Raw genomic sequence first — 22,652 nt, 5'->3', positions numbered from 1 at the left:
CTGGCAACCACAGCTGCCAAAATTATTTTGTAAAAACTACGGAATATTTTTTACAGTGCACAGACTCCTGGGGACTTATGTCACCGTGGGGACCTAAAGTGAGGTTCCCATGGAGAAACAAACTTATAAATCATACAGAGTTTTTTCTGAAAATGTAAAAATGCAGGAAGTTTTCTGTGTTGGGCAGGGTTAGTGTAGGGGGAGAGAATGTACAGTTTGTACAGTACAAAAACCATTATGTCTATGGAGAAAGAGTGGTTTTGTTGCAAAGGATGTGTAAACTCTACCCACACAGTTTTAGTCACAAAAGAGACTATGACCATACTAAAATTGTAGCTGTACTTCATTCTGTTAGAATTATGTTTTTTCTAGTGCTTTTAATACAATTCAAACACATCTTTTAGCTAATACATTAATGTAGGGTTGTCAAAAGAAAGTCAATACTTAATTTTTAATTCCACATTCTTCATAACTTCCCATTCTTGTCTCCTCTTATCTCTAGTAAAGCAGTGAAGACATCTCTTACATCACTTCTCTTGTTGCCCTTTGACTGAAAATTACAACCAAAAGCCGCACAATGAGGCATCGTATATTATATATTATATAGCTCACCGAGTGCAACCATTTGACGTCATCAATGTAGAATGCACTGTGCACCTAAACAAAATGGCCCCCATTGTCCATAATATGTCATGGATTTTTTAAATAATGTAAATCTTTCATGGGTTTTCTACTACATATTTCAGTAAGAGACATCATTTACGTTATATTAAGCCATACAAGTCTTAATACCCGGGGTTCCCTTTAAAAACATAACAGTACCAGTCTTTCTGCAGTACTAGTACTGAATATCAGGTCAGTCCGGTACCCGTTGATAGGCGCTGCTTTCAAATGCTCAAGTGTGTATTTGTGTGAGCGCACTGTGAAGACCCTCAAACAGATCTGATTTTTTCTGTTTTTGCAGCATTGTAGCCAACATGTTTCTTGAGCATGTGAATGCAATGGCCAATAATGATGAAGTAAATAAGAGGTTCATTGTGCGGCACAGATTTTTTGATTATAACAGGAGTTTTCACTCAGTCAGTGAGCTTGTGCTGCAGATGAACTGAAGCGATATCAGCTTCATTGATTATAAAGCCAGCGCTCTTTGCTCGCTTTCTGTATATAGCCCATTCATAACTTGAATAAAGGTTTATTTTTCATTCTGCAAGGTACACACTTCAAAGTTTCAAGAGTGACAGCTGTATTAAAATGAGAGATTGAACTGGAACTGGAACATGCAACTGGACAATGATCCGAAAATCACAAGCAAATCTACAACAGAACGGCTGAAAAAGAAAAAAAAACAAGGTGTTGCAATAGTTCAGTCGAAATCCAGACCTCAACCCGACTGAAATGCTGTGGTGAGAGCTGTACACAAACAAATGCCCACAAACCTCAATAAACTGAAACAATGTTGTAAAGAAAAGTCAGTAACGCTTTAGATTACAGCCCAGAAAGTACTGCGTAATTACAATGAATTTACAGCGTAACTTTCGATAATTATAGTGTAACTATACAGTAAGTACATGTAAGTATAGGGGAACAATATGTAAAGTCTTGGGAATAAAGGGGTAACAACCAGGAAAATAACAAATTATTTATACTGTAAGTATTTTATAACTAAGGGGTACTTATACTGTTATGATAGACAACAATCTTACATTTGGGAGCATTTTAGCGAGAAAGTGCACTGATTAAGTTGTTTCAAGGCAAGTAGAAAGAACTATTGCAATCTTTTTTAATAGGCTACATATCGAAATATGCTTTTGTTTTGTTTTTGTTTTAGTTACAGGGTAAGTATGACAATGCGGGCCGTAAATTAAAGTGGAGCTTGTTACACTCTTGTTTCATGTAGTTACAGGGTAAGTAATATTATTATTATTATTATTATTATTATTAATAATAAAATGCAAAGTGAATAATAGTATAAGTACCCCTTAGTTCTAAAATACTTACAGTATAAATAATTTGTTATTTTCCTGGTTGTTACTCCTTTATTCCCAAGACTTTACATATTGTTCCCCTATACTTACACATACTGTATAGTTACACTATAATTATTGAAAGTTACGCTGTAAATTCTTCGTAATTACGCAGTACTTTCCGGGCTGTAATCTAAAGCGTTACCCAAAATTCCTCCAGAATGATGTGAGAAACTGATAGTCATACAGAAAATAATTACTTCAAGTTATTGCTGCTAAAAGTGGATCTACAAGCAATTGAATTGCCTGATTTGGCTCATTTTAGGCATACAATGTCTGATCTGGCCCAAACTTCACATGTTTATTAGAGTCCTGGCCTGAAGACATCTGTGGTGTTCATTAAATAAACACTGAAAAATAAATATATGAACTGGCGTGTAGCCACTTTATTTCTCCAGCACTGAACTTCCATTAAATTCTTGTTCTAGCTCTATGCTCTTGGGTATCTGCCAATTGTAAGTTTGGTCCTACTGCCATCTAGAGGACAATAATAAGAACAACAATTGATAACAACAACTAATCACCACATCTACATGGCAATATTCATTTACAGTCATAGCGCCACCTGCGGGCAACAGGAAATGTCATGTTTTAGACTGTGATTAACTCCTCATAGAGATTTAACCAGAACAATATCATATTTGGTCAGTCTAATCTTATGGCCATAAATGGCAAAGATCTTGAGTTTTTGTTGAAGGGCGTGTTTGTGGCAGCCTGACAAAGTCTGATGTTTTGCCATGAAAGAGGAAGTTGTTGTAACTCAGGCATACAATGTCCGATCTGCCCCAAACTTCACATGTGTGATAAGAGTTCTGGCCTGAACACATCTACATGCAAATATTCAGTCAGTCAAAGCGCCACCTGCTGGCAGCAGGAAAAGTGGCACATCAAAATGACTTTGCCATATTTCGCTTATATTTACCCACTCAAATGTATGTCTCGCCCACTGTTCACTGTGCAGTTGCTTGGTTTGTTCATAGATTCTCTACTGGTTTGTGTGCCTTCTGGCTCCATGATGCGTAGTTTTTTACTTTTTTAAATTTTAGGCATATGTTTATTTGTTTTTTAAGCTTTTGGAAAGCATCACTGCTTTTTACCATTGGGGGAGGAAGAATATTTTGTCAAAGTGACTCAATATATACCTCATTTCCAAACCAGCTCAGCTGGAACTTAATTCTTGATCGATGGATGATCTGAACACAATCTGGCAGTATTTAAATGATGTCATTTTTCAACAAATCCACACTGATTTCAATCTGATGTACAAAGAACTCATGATGATGAAATACTCTAGATACATTGGGACCATGTTTTCTTGAAATGATTTTGTCTTGTACAGTTGATTAATTTTGCTTTTATTTATTCCATCATTAGTGCTTGTTTTGTAGCATATTCAGTTTGTTTTAATAAAAAAAACTTTAACACATCGTAGTATTTTATTTTATGTAGCTAATTTAGTATTTGTATGCTTTTTGTTGGTTAATTAATTAATTAATTATTCAATACGAGACCTATATTTATTTGGTATTGCACACCCCCTAACAACATTTTACCGCTTTATTAAGTGCAATCTTGTACACAGCATTAAAGGAGCCGTAGAACCAGTTTTCAAAAGATGTAATATAAGTCTAAGGTGTCCCCTGAATGTGTCTGTGAAGTTTCAGCTCAAAATACCCCATAGATTTTTTTTTTTTTTTAACTGCCTATTTTGGGGCATTATTAACTATGCACCGATTCAGCGTGCGGCCCCTTTAAATCTCCCGCTCCCCCACCCCACGAGCTCTCGACTATAATACAACACATAAAAACACAAGTTCACACAGCTAATATAACCCTCAAATGGATCTTTACAAGATGTTCGTCATGCATACTGCATGCATGCATCGATTCCTGTGAGTATAGTATTTATTTGGATGTTTACATTTGATTCTGAATGAGTTGAATTGTGCTCCGAGGCTAACGGGCTAATGCTACACTGTTGGAGAGATTTATAAAGAATGAAGATGTGTTTATGCATTATACAGACTGCAAGTGTTTAAAAATGAAAATAGCGACGGCTCTCTTGTCTCCGTGAATACAGTAATAAACGATGGTAACTTTAACCACATTTAACAGTACATTAGCGACAGGCTAACGAAACATTTAGAAAGACAATTTACAAATATCACTAATAATATCATGTCAGTTATTATTGCTCCATCTGCCATTTTTCGCTATTGTTCTTGCTTGCTTACCTAGTCTGATGATTCAGCTGTGCACATCCAGACGTTAATACTGCCTGCCCTTGTCTAATGTCTTGAACATGGGCTGGCATATGCAAATATTGGGGGCGTACACCCCGACTGTTACGTAACAGTCGGTGTTATGTTGAGATTCGCCTGTTTTTCAGAGGTCTTTTAAACAAATGAGATTTACACAAGAAGGAGGAAGCAATGGAGTTTGAAACTCAATGTATGTCTTATCCATGTACTGAACTCTTGTTATTCAACTATGCCAAGGTAAATTCAATTTTTGATTCTACGGCACCCTTAAAGTCCACGTGAACCGGAAGTTGCAAATGACTTTTCTCCAGTGTTGTGACGTATTTCCAAGTGAAACGGGATATTGAATAGAGGGCAGAGTTTTACTTTAGCGCTCCTCCTCTCCATCTCTCGCTCATGGCAGACTAACCGTTGGAGGGGAGTGGTTTAAGCGATTTCAACCCAAGCCGTCAAACTGATGTCACTAGAGAAGGGGCACCGTTGCAGAGGGGAGGAGCATTTTCAGATTTTGATTAAATATTACGAAGCCAAACAATTTTTTTTGTGTGTGGATTTCACGGATGAATTGTTCACCACATAACTAGCAATTTGAGCTAACAAAATAAATAAGGTCAATTTTGATTTCATGTGTACTTTAATTGTCACCAAAATGTTTTTGATACGAACATAATTTAAAGCATTTGCCTTACACATAAAAGTAATAGAAAGCGAAGAGAGTTTGGTCAAATATAAGACGTATTTCACCATAACAAATTTGTTGTTCTGAATTCAAATTACGAGTCTGTTCAGGTATGGTCCAACCGTTGCGAAATCACCTTTGGGAAATCTTTCGCCCTCTGGATTCCGCCGATCCCCCCACGAAAAATCGCCTACTAAAAAGAAAAATGTGAACGCACCTTCATAATGTTATAACATTACTATGTTAACTTTTAAAAGTTATGGAAGTTCGCCGTGAAGTGTCTTACCTCAATGGGCCTACAATGAAAATCCAGCTAAAACCAGCCTAAGCTGGTCAGGCTGGTTTTTTAGCTGGTCTCCCAGCCTGGTCATAGCTGGTTTTAGAGGGGTTTTGGTTAGCTAGAAGACTGGGAGGCTGGGAGACCAGCTTAAACCAGCTACTTCCAGCTTAGGCTGGTTTTAGCTGGATTTTTCAGCAGTGCTTAACACACATATTTCACGATTTCAATTCATAAGCTTAATAATAATCCTATTTGATTCCGATCTTGTTTGATATCGATTAATTTGGATTATACAGTAGCTATATGTTAATTTTTCTCAAGGGAAAAATCTCTCAACTAATGCTGTAAACATACAGGGAGCCCTGTTAGCTGCCTGGTAGACCTATATTATTAAAGGTTAAAATTAACAACTCAGATGAATATAATCCGGGTTTTATACTAATAATGTTATAATATTTTAATGATATGACTAAAAATATATAAATATGTAATATAGTGTATATTTAGCCAATAGGCTAGTTAATTTTTTTTGCTAACATGCTATGGTCATTAAATGGCTTTCCTGAGGTAAATGTAATGTTGACATGATTGATCAGTTACATGAGACTGACATTTTGGTAAGTTGTACTGTATTCTTCCAACATTCAACCAGTAGCGGCTCCTGACCATAAATTTAGGTAGGTATTTTTATTAATTTATTTGTTTGTTTATATGTATAAGGCTAACTAATTGGAAATGTATGGTCTAATTGTGATTTGTATATTTTAATGGTGTATTGAACATGTGATTGTGTGGGAGCTGATTAGGCCACTGTTTTTCCCAGTGTTCAAAGTTCATGTATGTGTTTTGTTTTGATTTTCCTATGTGAATATGGTATAGTTTATATGTTTTGGTTTTTATTTCATCTGGCTGCTTTAGGGGGGTTGTTGTACTAGACGAGACAGTAGGGGGTGGTGTGATGCAGTGATAAGTAGTCTCTTATTGGCCTGCTTAGCTGAGCAATAAATGAAACATTGATAAAAGAACACATTTTATTCAGACATTTAATATTTAATATTATCAGATGATTAGTTAATTACATTTGATAGAGTTCACTGTGTGCTCTGACACATTTCTGAATCAGCAATTTTAGCAGTAGCAATAAAACATTTGCGATGGGTTTATAATTTAATGGGTTTATGTTTTTAAGCATATTTTTTGAGTTTTTGTTGCATTTACACTTCTGACCAGCAGGTGTCACCAGCGTGTGGTGTTTGGAACGCTTAGTTTGAAACTGAATCATTTGCGAATTGATTTGAAAAGCGTAATTTCTCCCACCACTAATCTTATTACCAGGTCGAAACGGGATTTCTTTCTCTCGCATTAGAAATGTTAACTGAGTTAAGTTCCTCAATTCTTAAGTATAACTTTCAATAAAGTATCACTGGCAAGCATCAATCATTCAAAGTGTCTTCATTGTCAAAACCATATTACAATATTACATGGGGGGCACAAAAGTAATTTCACATTAGTTCACTTGCTGGCCATTTTGGTTATACCCTTAATTTTTATTCATGCAAGTATGGCTCATATCTGTTTGAATGGAGAAAGACTGAAAACTGTTGGTCAAGATTATTAATAAAATTAGACAAACTTGGAAGCAGGAAAAATGGGAAAGTGAAAAGATCAAACTTTGAGTGACTTTGAAAAGGGCCAAATAGTGATGACTGGTTCAGAGCATCTCCAAAATGGCAAGCCTTGTGGTGGATTTCCCAGGATGCAGTGGTTTGTACTTACCAAATGTGGTGCAAGGAAGGTGAACCGGCATCAGGGTCATGGGGGCCCACAGCTCACTGGGGAGCGAAGGCTAGTCCATCATGTCACACAGAAAAGCTACTGTAGCTCAAATTGCTGATTTAGAAATGTGTCAGAGCACACAGTGTATTGCAGTTTGCTACACTCTGAAAAATGCTGGGTTGTTTAAATCCAAATTTGGATCAAATATGGACACACCAAACCATTGGGTTAAAAATTTAATTTAAAAAAATTTAACCCAACAGCTGGATTTGTCCATAGTTGCGCCTACAACGGGCATGTCAGCATCAGACTATGATGCAACGGAAGAAGGTGCCTTGTCTAATAATCACGTTTTCTTTTTGATCAGGTGGATGGCCGGGTGTGTGTGTGCGTCATTTAGGAAGAGATGGGAGCCGGATGCACAATGGGAGGAAGGCTTGCGGAGTCAGTGTTACAGGTGCTGGTCATATAATTAGAATATCATCAAAAAGTTGATTTATTTCACTAATTCCATTCAAAAAGTGAAACTTGTATATTATATTCATTCATTACACACAGACTGATATATTTCAAATGTTTATTTCTTTTAATTTTGATGATTATAACTGACAACTAAGGAAAATCCCAAATTCAGTATCTCAGAAAATTAGAATATTGTGAAAAGGTTCAATATTGAAGACACCTGGTGCCACACTCCAATCAGCTAATTAACTCAAAACACCTGCAAAGGCCTTTAAATGGTCTCTCAGTCTAGTTCTGTAGGCTACACAATCATGGGGAAGACTGCTGACTTGACAGTTGTCCAAAAGACGACCATTGACACCTTGCACAAGGAGGGCAAGACACAAAAGGTCATTGCAAAAGAGGCTGGCTGTTCACAGAGCTCTGTGTCCAAGCACATTAATAGAGAGGCGAGGGGAAGGAAAAGATGTGGTAGAAAAAAGTGTACAAGCAATAGGGATAACCGCACCCTGGAGAGGATTGTGAAACAAAACCCATTCAAAAATGTGGGGGAGATTCACAAAGAGTGGACTACAGCTGGAGTCATTGCTTCAAGAACCACTACGCACAGACGTATGCAAGACATGTGTTTCAGTTGTCGCATTCCTTGTGTCAAGCCACTCTTGAACAACAGACAGCGTCAGAAGCGTCTCACCTGGGCTAAAGACAAAAAGGACTGGACTGCTGCTAAGTGGTCCAAAGTTATGTTCTCTGATTAAAGTAAATTTTGCATTTCCTTTGGAAATCAGGGTCACAGAGTCTGGAGGAAGAGAGGAGAGGCACACAATCCACGTTGCTTGAGGTCCCGTGTAAAGTTTCCACATTCAGTTATGGTTTGGGGTGCCATGTCATCTGCTGGTGTTGGTCCACTGTGTTTTCTGAGGTCCAAGGTCAACGCAGCCGTATACCAGGAAGTTTTAGAGCACTTCATGCTTCCTGCTGCTGACCAACTTTATGGAGATGCAGATTTCATTTTCCAACAGGACTTGGCACCTGCACACAGTGCCAAAGCTACCAGTACCTGGTTTAAGGACCATGGTATCCCTGTTCTTAATTGGCCAGCAAATTGTTGCAGACCACATACACCCCTTCATGGCAATAGTGTTCCCTGATGGCAGTGGCTCTTTCAGCAGCATAATGCACCATGCCATACTGCAAAAAAATTGTTCAGGAATGGTTTGAGGAACATAAAGAGTTCAAGGTGTTGCCTTGGCCTCCAAATTCCCCAGATCTCAATCCATTTGAAAATTGAAAAATTTATGGGATGTGTAGGACCAAAAAAAACCCCCGATCCATAGGGGCCCCACTTTACAACGAGTTTAAGGATCTGCTGGTAAAGTCACGAGGGGGACCTACACGTTATTAGATAGGTTGTCTTAACCCTCTACAGCACAGCATTGCCCTCAGGCTACGGAAAGTTTTCTTAAGCCCTATGTTTAGTAAATTTTTCTTTAAATGATTACAACCAATTAGAAAGGTCGAGAAAGTACCAAAGAACAGTCCAGTAAGGTGTTGGAGTCACTATCAAGCACCATTTAAAGGTGCGACATCCTGTTCTGACACATGGTCACAAGAGCACATAGTGTGAGAAGAAGGCAAGATTATTTGCTTTAGTAATCTTATTTAAATGACATGAACTGTACATAAAAAATATGTGTGTATGAAGGTGTAGAGACGACTTTTGACAGGTTTTTTGAATTTTTTTTATTTTGCATGTTCAGAAATTCAGTTTTTCTTTTCGCTGCCTCAGGGTAAACGTTGTGTGATGGGTACTTTTCGAGGATGTTTTGCGCAATACCTCACATTGGCCATAATGTGTTACAAGAAGGGAAGATGCAGGGTTACTGGGTGTGCAGGAAGACCCAAAGTGATGTGCAAAAATTGTAACATACACCACTATTTCACAGCAGAGAAGAACTGCTTTTTGAAGTTTCGTACGGAGTGAAATCTTATTACATTATATGGCATGACACACTACATGATACAGACCTATGCATGGATCAAATTCAATAAATCAGCGTCTTTCAAATGTGTCATTTCTTGACATTTTTTTTTTTTTTAAAATTGTGATTTTGATGATAATTTTCTGTATGATTCTGTACCATTGTTGCACAACCTTCCTACACAAATATTTTGGTGCGGGGGGAGGGTAGGTGGGTCAAAAAAAAAAAAAATTATCAATAAAATGTTCCCAAATGAACCAAAAAATTATGTGGAATATTTTTTTTTCATGTGCCGTCAACATGTGTGCAGTAGAGGGTGTTGTGGCTGATTAGTGTAACTGTGTACATAAGTGTTTGCTGTGGTTCATGAAAGCCAATTTTGATGAACTTCCCATTTTCATGTTGCCTTCTATTTTATCTCCTTTATGTTTTTTTTGTTTTTTTTAAAGGTGCAAAGCACATTTTGTAGTTCAAATAAGTTTGTAACATTATATCAGATAATGATATATACGGTTATGAACTGTAAAATATTGAAAATGCATGCTTACATTCTTAATCTTATCATCCAAACCATCTGTGGCTTCAGTGAAACCACAAGGATTAACAAGAACGATGCTTTCTTACCGTGTTGCTCATACTACAATATTAAAAAAAGGAAGTAACAGTCCACTCAGTGACTCCACCCACCTTTGAAGTATATTTACACCATGTTTAGCCAGTGAGAGCTCACTGATCGTCTTCATCATGGCCATCATCATCTCTCTGCTCCTGTTGGCCTCTCTGCTGCCACACCTGACCTTCACTGGTGAGACTGATTATTTAACAGCATATTACGATGACTTTTACAAGTGTTTAAGTGGTATGTGCTGAATAAGTTGACTAACAGCACTATCTCTCTCTCAGCTCATGTGAATGTGAGTATAGTGAATGGAAAAGAAGCCAAACCCCACTGCAGACCTTACATGGTTTCTATTCAGGCGTGTGGGGACCATATCTGTGGTGGATTCCTCATTTCTGATCAGTTTGTCCTGACTGCTGCACATTGCTGGAACAAGTAAGAGCTTGTTTAGTGTGATCTGCTGAATGTTGAGTTAAAATTACTTTTGAATGATAATGACTGAAGTGCACCCTGTATATCAGTTATGACATAAATGACCATTTCCAATACACTCTTTCAACAGACGTAATATTCTAATGGTTGTTGTTGGAGCTCATGACTTAAGGAACAGCACAAGTTCAGATCACATCAGAGTGAAGTCCTACATCCCTCATCCAAACTATACATACATTCCTAATCAATATGCTGATGACATCATGCTTTTGAAGGTACCAACCTGTAATAAATTTCCCACACAACAGGAGACTCCTAGGCGGATCCGCATTCAAGTCGCCAAACCCGCGTGACTGTCACATTCGTTTTGGTGCCGCCCAGAGGATTAGCTCCGCCTCCGGGCGGCGTTGTAAATTCTACTGTCAATCAGCGGATCCTGAGCGGACCCACGTCGGATCCGCGGACGCGCCTTTACTCTAATGGTGCGCTCACACCAGATGCGAATGAAGAGTTATGCTGCGTTCACACAGACGCCTCAGATGCGCGTCAAATTCGCTCTATTCGCGCGTCTGAACAAAGTGTGTTCAGACGCGAATTTGCGTCATGGGAGGGGCTTCCATCTCTTTCTGCACAGATCCTCTGAATAAACACATCATCTTGTCAGTTGGAAACCAGTAGCGGCAATTTAACTCGGTTATGCCGGCTGGCTTTTACTAGCTAGCAGGTGGGCTAGTATCAACGGCTAAAATCATGCAAAGCGTTTTACAACTAACCAGATTGTCCGATTTCTTTGCTTATCCTCTTCCAGGCAAGGTCCTTTTTATTCCTGTCTCGATAAAAATATGATGACACATCATAGAGCTGAGGGTGGCCACACACAGCGACTTTTATCTTTGTTCTGGTCTCCACCACTGATCACATCATAAACACATTACTACCAAAGCAGAGTCCCTGATTGGTTAACGCGCCGCGAATTTTCGCCAAAGTTCAGATTTTTCAACTCGGGCGTCTAGGGCGTCAGACGCTCAATTCGCGCATCAGACGCGTCAGGCGCGTGAATGCTCAATTCGCGCCGTGCCATTCGCGCGTCAACGGCCGATTTGCGCCGCGCTATATGCTTGATTCGCGCCGCAGGATGTCTAGACGCGCTTTTACATTGACTTAACATGTAAATCAGACGCCTCAGACGCGTTCGGTGTGAACGCACCATTAAGCGCGAGTGATTTACATGTTAAGTTAATGCAAAGACGAATAGACGTCCTGCGGCGCGATTCGCGTGAATGAGGCGGCGCGAATGACGCAATTCGTGCAAATGAAGCGGCGCGAATAGAGCGTTTCGGGCGTTTGACGCGCATAACGTGATTCGCGTGAGTTGAAAAAGCTGAACTTTGGCGAAAATTTGCGTCGCGTTAACCAATCAGGAGCTTGCTCTAGTACTGACGACGTAGCGTGAGGAGGCAGAAATCCGAAACAACATAGAGGACAAAATCATCCTCGCTGTACGATACAACTTTGTACTTTTTTAGAAACAGGAATAAAAAGTATTTTGCTTGGAAGAAAGTGAGTGAGGAGGTCGGACAATCTGGTAAGTTGTAAAAAAAAAACACTCTTTACTCAATTTGAGCTATATATACACATAATGAGGCTACAAGCTAGCTAAAGCTGGCAAATTGAGCTTATTCGCCGTATTTTACAACTACTTTCCCACTGACGAGTTGATGTGTTTAATCAGAGAAAGTGTGCAGAAACGAGACAAGCCGCCTGGCAGAAGCCCTCTCATGACGCGAATTCGCGTCTGTTGTGAAGTGAATTTCACCCGCGAATGAAGCGAGTAAACTCAAAATGTTCAAGCGTCCAACTACGCACGAATAGCGCGATTTATTCGCGCAAGTCGCGTCTGGTGTGAACAACCCATAACGGTTGAATCAATTTGCGGGTCCCAAACGGACCCGCCGCAGAGGTAAGGGCTGTTTCTTAATATGCGTTCTTCAGCGATCTTGCGTCCTTGTGTTCTTGCTCTACGTCATCATCAACCGTCGAAGTTCAGTTCCAATACTCAAGAACGCAAGAACAGAGGACGCATGAAAGTACCCGGATGTGTTCTTGATATCGAGGATGCATCGAATGCAAACTTGAGAGAATCAAACCGTTAAAAATCCCAGAAGACGCTGCGGGCGGTCGACGTACGGAAGCCTGTAAGCTTTAAAGTTCTTGTTTTCACTTATGAGATTCCCGCTACAAGCTCACAAATACGTGATGGCTCGTGAGAGTAAACCGTTTGTTTTGCTTAATTTTAATAAAGTGATAACCTGAAGAAAGCCTGCAGTATTTTTATTGGAATATAAAAAATAATCTTAACATTGACAAAGCATGTAAGGCTACTCATTTTCAAAAATACATGCGGTAAAATAAAAAGATATAAAATTATATGAAAACAATGTCTATAATAATATGAAAGAAATCTTTTAGTAGGTTATGATAATTGTTTGTGATGTTATGTTGTATTTATTGTGCATTAGCCACTTTTAAGATGCTGGGATGTCAGTTGGGCAACAAGATCGCAGCACATCTCAATTCTCAAATGATGCGTTCTCCGTCCTCGCGTCCTTCCAAGTTCGTTCTTTCAAGGCCGCCTGGCAAGACCGGACTCCACGAGAACGCAAGTCCGTTCTCTTTGTTCTTGGAATTGAGAAACAGCCAAGGTTTTAATCGCGGATGCAGCGCGGAGCCACGGCGGGTCCGCGATCCGCCTTCGTTGCAGATCTGTCACTGCGTGCAAGTGGACGCCGATACGGGTCCGTTTGCGGATACGTTCCGGAAGCCGCGATACCTCCGCGGCCGATCCTTTTGCTGTGTGGGTTAGTTTTTCAAAATAATATCTGCTCAGGAATCAGTGGCACAAACCACAATGTTTGAATTTATATTGCAATTTCTTGAATTAAAAATTACTGAAGAGATTTAAATCATTTCTGTGTAAATGGCCAAGTGCCTCTTTGAGTCTGTTTTCTACATTATTAATTTATTGTTCTGTTTAGAACACTTTGCCTTTTCGGCTTCTGTAATAACCTCAAAAACAACAGTATAATTCAACAAACTTCAGTCTTATAAAACGTTGTTTATTAAAAATGGTTGTATTTTTTAATTACAGCTAGAGAACAAAGTCAAACTAAACAAAAAGGTTGGAGTGATCCCATTACCAAAGGAAAGAGAAGACGTTAACCCAGATACTGCCTGTAGTGTTGCCGGCTGGGGAAGACTGATGGATAATGGCCCAGTGAGCAATGTTCTAATGAAAGCAAAAGTGTCTATAATGAATAACACAGAATGTAGCAATAGATGGGGAGAATTATACTCAGTCTCACAGATGATCTGTGCGTATGGCGATGGTGGATCCTGCCAAGTATGTAGAAAAGATGATTCACAGACTTTATTGTAATTTACAAACTGGTTTCACTACTGATGTGTTGATCTGTGTTTCTTAACAGGGGGATTCAGGAGGTCCTTTGGTTTGTGGAAAAACTGCTGTTGGTATCACATCTTTCAGTGCCCGGCGCTGTAATTCACCTGAGCGTCCTAATGTGTATACTAAGATTTCACAATATATTCAGTGGATCGACAAAGTTACTGGAAATGTGTAGTGACTTCATGGAAACTAAAGAAGGAAGAAATGTTATTCTTGAATTCTTCCATAAACCTTCTTTCAATAAAAGTATCACAAGGCAAGCATCGATTATAGTCAAAGTGTTCTCATTGTCAGAACTATATATAATTTAGACAACACCTTCACTTTCCAGTCATGCCTGTAGACTCATATCTCTTTGAATGGGAAAAACTGAAATACCCAAAACTGTTGATCAAAATTACAGAATGTCTGAACTGGTAAATCCTCCAGGAGTTGAGTTGTAAAATAAAGAGCTTTGTAAAATCTTCCTACAAAGTTATTTAAAAATTTGGCAAGTCTTAGAGATCTATCCTAGTGAATAACTAGTATACTTAAGCACAATTTATTTGTATGTACTTTATTATAACTAAATGTATTTGTGGCACATTATACAGTGCACAGCATAAATGAGTACACCCCCTCTGAACAAATACAAAAGATGTATTTTCTTTATGATCACTAATACAATTCATGGAAAGATGGCAAAACTGAAATGTATTAAACATATACATAATAAAAACTGAGAAATATATGTCATTAATAGCCATAAAATAATTAGCCAATTTTGTTTAAATTAAGGATTGCATAAATGAGTACACCCTAGATTTAATTCAACAAATGTATATTCTAGCACTTAGTATGCCCTCCATAATTTTGAATATACCAAAGCACAACTCCCTCACACCTTCAGCTCTCATACATCCTGTTGTTCTCAGCCACACCCTGCTTCATTAAGAAATGCAACTTTTCTGTGCTAGTTTTACCTCTTCTGCTTATAAAGATTAATAATGAGAACACAACTAAGATTTAAGAAGAAAAAACATTTATTGAGATAAGTGATTTATATTAAAAAAATGTGAAAGGGATATCTTGTTGGAAAAGACATGTATGATAACTTGTCTGTGTGAAAACAGTGAGAAAAGAGTTATAAGAGATGATAAGATGTATGATAACTTGTTTATGATGTGTATAAAGAGAAAAGATAACTTGTTTATGATAACTGTTATTAAGGAAAACAAGACAACTGGTTTTTGTAAAAGTGTTTAATAAGATAATTGTCACAGACACGCCAGGCTCTACACTCACCCAATCACAACGCACTCCCTCTCCTGAGTATTAACCAGCCACACCTGACACTCATCAGCACTCATCACCACAGCAGCTTAAAACACACTCCTGAACACTCACTCACTGTCCGGTCTCGTTAATGCATACTGACCTGTTATGCTTACCTTCAGGACTCCTTTACATGACTACTTACCTGTCTCCAGCGTTCTCTGTGATTCCTTGTGTCTCCTCATCTCCTGTGAGTTTCAGTGTGTTTGTCTGCTCCACGTCAACCTGCATCCACGCTCCCTGGGAAAACAAGACAAGTATCAGATCCAGTATCACATCCAGTCTACGTATCCACCTGCCTCAACTCACCTGCACCCTGCCTGCACGCTCTGTTGTTGTTCAATAAACTCTGTTTACACTTACCAGTGTCTCCGCTCCCTTCTGTCCGTAACAGAAGACCGGACCAACACCGTCTGAACAACCAACATGAGCAATCCGGACCCGTTTCAAGACCTGGTTGATGCACATTCACCAGCACTTCCACGGTAACATCAGGTCTGGCGGAGGACTGCAACGGATTCCTCTTGCAGTGCACACTGGTCCTGGAGATGCAAACGCACTTATACCCGGATGATAAATCGAAGGTGGCATTCATAATCTCTCAACTCGATGGAAAGGCGCTTCGCTGGGCTGAACCTCTCTGGAATCTGAATAATCCTGTTATATCATCCTTGTCGAGTTTCATTTCCCACTTCAAGGAAGTTTTTGGAAGGCCCGCTTGGGATTCATCAATCGGTGAGAGATTATGTAAATTGAAACAAGGTTCACTAACTGTTTCTGATTATGCCCTCCAGTTTCGAACCCTAGCTACTGCAAGTGGCTGGAATGAACAAGCCCTTATCACCACCTATCGTCAAGGCCTCGATCCACGTGTGCGGTTGCATCTCGCTGCATACGAGGATTCCATTGGGCTCGAGAAATTCATCCAGTTATCCATCAGATTCGCCACTCGTATGCAGCTGTGCCTCAAAAAAAAAGCACCAGGGCCAGCCGTTATTTCCATCCAACCTCTGCCAGCCAGAATCCGTCAGCTCCCCAGAACCAGCCAACGAATCCATGCAAATAGAAAACTCCCATCTTTCGTCGACTGAGCGACAGAGGAGGCTGACCCAGAACCTTTGCTTGTATTGTGGCTGTGCTGGGCATTACATCTCCGAATGCCCCACTCGTCCAGTGCGGCCTATGGTGAGTGTCATTCTGCCCACGTTGAATAAGATGAAACCACTCACCATTGTTGTCAAGTCACCTTTATTTATATAGCGCTTTTTACAATGTAGATTGTGTCAAAGCAGCTTTACATTGATAACTGGTACATTATTTGGCTGCACAGCAGCTCTTAAAAGAATAGTGTCAATGCAGGCAGATCAAAGCACTGTTGAATATCAAATGTAAAACTTACTGCTGCTGATTTCTGTCTTCCAGTCAGTGCGCTCCTCGATTCTGGGTCAGCTGGAAACTTTATCTCCGGAGCCCTCTGTCGCCAGCTTCAACTCAAGACAACCCCCACGCCGAAGATCTACCAGATCCACGCAGTAACTGGAAAACCCCTGCGGAAAGTACGTTACAGCATGGGACCACTTCATCTCCAAGTTGGAATTCTCCACATGGAGGAGATCCATCTGCTGGTTCTGGAGGATTCAACAGCTGACGTGAATCTAGGGCGCCCATGGCTTGAGCAGCACAACCCCACCATCTCCTGGCGGACAGGAGAGATCCTGAAGTGAGGTAACCAATGTTTCCAAGACTGTTTTCCTGAGTTTCCAGTTTTCAGTTCTCCAAGTTCCAAAGAAATCCAAGTCTGTGCTACTACAGTGGAGAGTCCACTTGAGAAACGTTCTACTGATATCCCTGCCTGTTATTCCCACTTCAGTGATGTCTTCTGTCCGAAGCAAGCCTCCAAGCTGCCTCCCCATCGGCCATGGGACTGTGCCATCGACCTCATCCCAGGTGAGCCAGTGCCCAGGGGGAAAATCTATTCCCTATCCGTCCCGGAGGAGAAAGCCATGGAGGAGTATATCGACGAGGCTCTAACACAAGGCTACATCCGACCGTCCACTTCCCCTGCTGCTTCAAGTTTTTTCTTCGTGGCTAAGAAGGACGGAGACTTGCGGCCCTGCATCGATTATAGAGCTCTCAACCAGATCACCATCAAGTTCCGTTACCCCCTCCTGACGTCCCATCAGCTCTGGAACATCTACGCGGCGCCACTGTGTTCACCAAGTTGGACCTCCGCAGTGCGTACAACCTCATCAGAATACGTGAGGGGGACGAGTGGAAGACAGCCTTTGTGACACCTACTGGCCATTACGAATATCTTGTCATGCCGTATGGACTGGTCAACGCCCCCTCCGTATTCCAAGACTTTATGCATGAGGTGCTCCGGGAGTTCCTGCACAAGTCAGTCCTGGTCTACATTGACGACATTTTGATCTACTCCCGGAGCATGGCCGAACATTGCCAGCACATTGCGGAGGTCCTCCAATGCCTGAGGGACTACCACCTTTTCCTGAAAGCCGAGAAGTGCACTTTCCACCAGCCCTCAGTGCAATTCCTCGGTTATAACATCGATCACAGTGGCTTCCGCATGTACGAGAGAAAGGTAACTGCAGTAAAAGACTGGCCCACTCCCACATCTGTTAAAGAATTGCAAAGGATCCTGGGGTTTGCAAATTTCTATCAGCGTTTCATTCAAGGCTACAGTTCCATCACCAGTCCACTCACCAACCTCCTCCGTAATAAGCCCAAGTCTCTGTCCTGGACTCCAACAGCCACTCAAGCCTTTGAGGCCCTCAAGACGGCGTTCACAACCGCTCCCCTCCTGGCTCATCCTGACCCAGATCTCCCCTTTGCGTCGAGGTCGACGCCTCAACCACCGAAGTGGGAGCGGTGTTATCGCAGCAGCAGGGGAATCCCAGGAAACTCCATCCATGTGCTTTCTTCTCCCGGAAACTCAACCTGGCGGAGGTCAATTACGACATCGGCAACCGGGAGCTCCTCGCCATCAAGCTCGCCCTGGAGGAGTGGAGGCATTGGCTTGAGGAAGCGAAACATCCATTTGTGGTCCTGACTGACCATAAGAACCTGGAGTATTTACGGGATGCCAAGAGATTGAATCCCCGCCAAGATGGGCTCTGTTTTTCACGAGATTCAATTTTACCATCTCTTATCATCCTGGATCTAAGAACGTAAAAGCCGATGCCCTGTCCCGCATTCATAGTCATGAGGAAACAAGACAAGTATCAGATCCAGTATCACGTCCAGTCTACGTATCCACCTGCCTCAACTCACCTGAACCCTGCCTGCACGCTCAGTTGTTGTTCAATAAACTCTGTTTAGACTTACCAGTGTCTCCGCTCCCTTCTGTCCGTAACAATAATAGCTCATTAAAAAGACAACTGTTTTTGTAAAAGTACTTTAATAAGAATGTAGTTTATAAAGAAAAGAGACAACGCTTTATTGTTGTAAAAGCTTTATTAAGAATATGTTTATAAAGGAAGACACTACAACTGTTAAGATTTTAATAAAGCATGCTAGTAGAATAGTAAGGACATAACATGTATTAGTAAGAAAGGCAGTTATTACAGTTGAAGGATGTCTTGAAGATGAAGCGCAGGACACAGCAGAGGAGAAGAGTCCGAGAACAAAAAGACAAGGCCTTTATATAGACTCAGATGAGGGGAATTCCAAAGAAGAGGACCTCAAGAGGTCAGATAGTCTATAAAAGGCTGTGACGTGAAGAGAACAGCTGAGACTGCTTCTCCGACGCCAGAACTAACGCTGATGATGCCTCCATCGCTGATATTGCCTTGACTGAAGAACTTTTTGATATTTATACTTTATTTAATTACTTGTATAGAATGTTTGTAGAATATATATAATGCTAGAAATACTATTGTAATAAATAAATGAATGTATAACTTTATAGCCTGAACAGACCACAGAGAAGTCTTCTGTCTGATGGTAAGTGTCTTAAAATATTTATAAATTAGATCAGATTTGATTTAAAGAATAGAGGGTATGCACGTGACGTCACCGTCGACCGTTATGACTGCGGTTACGCCCACTGAGTGGCACAAAGACTGAGCGGCAGCATTGCTTTTCAATGTGAATGCCGCGAAAAACACACAAAACACTTCCAAAATGGGAAAGAGCTTTGCGATTGACTGTACAAATAGCTTTGACACAAAATCTGAGGTAAATTTTTACAGACTGCTGAAAGCTACAGAAAAAAGAAGCAAATGGATCACTGCAATTCACAGAAACAGCGGGACTCCAGGCAGAGAAACATGTTTTGCAGTTATCATTGTGTGTCAAAATGTTGGATTTTGAGGTAAAATCATACCGTATATATTGTATTGTTATATATTGTGTTGACAACTCATCAATTAAATATTTACCATCTTATATTCTGCATAGGCTAATTGGCCGTTTTTAAATAAACGCTGACAAAAACTATACAAGTTTTAGGGCTGGACGATATATATAACATTGATAAAAGTGATTGCTCGGATTTAAACCTACCTATATTGTAGTTATATAAAATATTCACAGGCAGATTTGCTTTATGTGTTTCCCCAGCGTCGAAATCAGGCACATATAAATGTCAGTAGAACACGATTCCTGGCTTCATGTCAATATCCATGGATTAGGTTTATTTGACAAGTTGTAAGAAACACTAACACTTTCGAGCCCAACCTTTAGTGTAATCGTTTGTTTTTCTCGCGTTTTCGCAGTTTCCTCTATTAAATCCAGTCATGCAGCAGGTTCTTTTGCCACTCAGTCCAGCTGAGGGAGCCCGTTCCGGCGGGAAAGTGACCTCGATGCATACCCTCTATAAGGCAGGGGCGGATCTACTGGGGTGGCACGGGGTGGCAACTGCCACCCTAAGAAAAAGCTTTGCCACCCCAGACCACAGAAAAAAATATAAATGATACAATGTTTCAAGCAGGGGCGGAGCCAGACATTGTAAACATTCGGGGCTTAGCCCAAATATTTTGTCCAATGACATTTTAATTTTCTGTTAACATGAAAGGAGCTTTGTTGTATTGTTGAGTAAAGTTCATAAAATGTACATTATTTCCCACTGGAATTTGTAAAACTTTGTTGGGTGCACCTCTGCTAGGGGGTCTGGGGGCATATGCCCCCCCAGAAGAAAATTTTATACATTTTAAGGTTAAATGCATCGATCTGGTGCACTTTGGAAGCTCAAAATTAAGAGCTTCAACCCATGTACAGTGTGCACATTGACCAAAGAAACAGCATTGTACCTGGACATGAAAGAGGGTTCAAACATCTTTTTAGTTGTCTCAGTATAGTCTCAGTATATAGGCCTATTGTGTTTTAGGATGCCAATCAATTATTACAATAAAATAATAATATAATAATGTTTTAGGTCTAAATAATTATTTATATGACAGTAATATCCACATATTGTAACAAATGCACTCTAAAATAAATGACAATTTTTATTAGTTACTTTACACAACAGTATAGGGAAATTACAATAGCCTACTTTTGTAGTAATTAATAAGATATCCTTGAGCTTTAATTTTGATCACCATATCACCAGCTAATCGCGTGAGCAAATGTGCACACTTCTCTTTAAAACACGCAGCACAAACAGACTGTATATATACTTAATCGCTGTCTTTTGCTGTTTTATAGAGGCACAAATTTAAGCCATATCACGGTTTCAATTTTAGTTCGTTGGCAAAATACAACGTTAGAGACCATTAAGGCTGTATGTTTTACATTTTCGGTTCATTATGAAACGGTGGCGGCGGCACAGGGTCATTAATGGGAAACAGTGAATGAATGTTTAGCTGACAAATGTGCTAAAGTTGTTATATCATAACAAAAACCCTTCAACCTGACCGAGCGAGAGTCTCGAGGCCTGCCGCTGCTCAGAGTGAGTGACAGGAGGCGTGGCTCTGTACAGCTGCGGTGTGCGTGAACTCGCTGTCGGAGAGAAGAGAGAGAAAGCGCTGCAGCCAGCAAAGAAATGTATTCTATAGGCTAGATTATTTTTAAGGTCTATTTTTACAGGCTGTATGCAGTATATGCAAAGCCAAATGAAATAAAGCAAATTATGATTTCGGGGGTTTACATAGGCTATTGTCCAGTTTCATATTTGCTCAGTGACAGTCATTACATTCGGGGCTTGACTCAAAACATTCGGGACAGAAGCCCCGGCAAAATCGGCTGGCGCCGCCCCTAGTTTCAAGTACTGCGCTTCAATGTGATTACATAAAAAAGAAAGCACAACGCAAAATAATATCAAGAAAACTCGTCTTTCAATAAACTGTGCATGATCGTTGACTGCACGCGCACGCAGCGCGCCCAGTGTAGTCAGCTTCATTAACAAATGATTCTTAAGAACCGGTTCTTTGTGAATCAAAAAAAACAAACAACAACAACAACAAAAAATATGAATCCGAATATGTCTGAGATTCATTTCGTAATTTTTTGGTGAGGCGATTCTCCGACCGCTCCACTTTCATCATGGATAAAGGTCTTTTTGCCATCCGACGAAACAATAACATGAAATCAATAAGAAGATCCCGATCACAGAAACTAATAGCAGAGTTAGGTAAGAATATAAACGTATTTTATTTTTTCTCGATTGCTAACACAAGTGATTCAGTTGGCCCAGTTCCCCAAACCATCAGTTCTCAAAGCAAAGACACATTTCTCAAAACGTTTAACAATGACAACATTAGCAAAACTTATGACACACCAGTGGAAATCTGAGAGAGAGCTGAAAGAATCATTTACAGGGGTTTTAAAGTTAAGTTACACATTACAGTACACAATGCCATACTTTAGATGAGGGAATGTACTTTTTTATTTTTTTACTGTACTGTAATTGACAGTATACTGTATTGTGGTGCATACCAAGTTCATATACATATACTTTTCTCATGCTTTTCATCTACTGCCAGATCACTTTACAATAGTAAAATGAAAATTTTTTTTTTTCCAAAAGTTCATTGTTTTATTTTACTGTATCTGCATCTATTTTTGTATAGTGTAGTAGACATTGAGCTGCAAAATAATTCCTGAATCACAATAAGAGGTTTTTGTTACAGTGTTAAATGAATTGATCTCACTAGTGTTCACTGGGCAGTACAGTAGTCTGTGTATTTGTTACGTTTTGTGTGTCATCTGATGCCAAAGTTTGATTTTGTCAGAAGAGAATAGGTTTTTGACTAAACATTTTATTTTGACCTGGAAGTTTTAGGTTTGTGCAAGTTGGTGTATTTTGAGATTGTGTTTATAGTTGTGAGAAAATGAGAATTATTTTATTGTGCTTTAGCAATCAAGATTGAAACTAGATTGAAAAAGTAAATAGTTTGGTGTG

The 22,652-nt window shown here is 40.0% G+C and overlaps 2 protein-coding genes and 1 long non-coding RNA gene across 4 annotated transcripts in view; 2 read left to right on the top strand and 1 right to left on the bottom strand.

Annotated features, from left to right (window-relative positions):
- LOC127521000 (granzyme B-like) overlaps positions 1-22,652 on the top strand; it is a 135,640-nt gene that overhangs the window by 19,878 nt on the left and 93,110 nt on the right. Inside the window, exons 1-6 of one of the 2 annotated variants that reach the window (XM_051909830.1) lie at positions 3,689-3,916; positions 7,388-10,269; positions 10,368-10,518; positions 10,646-10,790; positions 13,664-13,915; positions 14,001-14,243. In XM_051909830.1, coding sequence (XP_051765790.1) covers positions 10,209-10,269; positions 10,368-10,518; positions 10,646-10,790; positions 13,664-13,915; positions 14,001-14,153 — 762 coding nt within the window. In that variant the 5' untranslated portion in view covers positions 3,689-3,916; positions 7,388-10,208 and the 3' untranslated portion in view covers positions 14,154-14,243. Of the gene's footprint in view, positions 3,917-7,387; positions 10,270-10,367; positions 10,519-10,645; positions 10,791-13,663; positions 13,916-14,000; positions 14,244-22,652 lie in introns of those variants that run through there. The other variant, XM_051909829.1, reaches the window with a different exon arrangement.
- The window catches only part of LOC127521013 (uncharacterized), a 175,286-nt gene that overhangs the window by 64,200 nt on the left and 88,434 nt on the right, over positions 1-22,652 (bottom strand). The window lies entirely within an intron of this gene.
- The window catches only part of LOC127521004 (mast cell protease 1A-like), a 117,153-nt gene that overhangs the window by 32,974 nt on the left and 61,527 nt on the right, over positions 1-22,652 (top strand). The gene's annotated exons all lie outside the window — the stretch shown is intronic.

This window comes from Ctenopharyngodon idella, chromosome 10 (genome assembly GCF_019924925.1).
Source record: "Ctenopharyngodon idella isolate HZGC_01 chromosome 10, HZGC01, whole genome shotgun sequence".
Lineage (NCBI taxonomy): Eukaryota > Metazoa > Chordata > Actinopteri > Cypriniformes > Xenocyprididae > Ctenopharyngodon > Ctenopharyngodon idella.
Note: the sequence above shows the minus strand (reverse complement) of the source record. Positions and strands in the feature narration are given on the sequence as shown.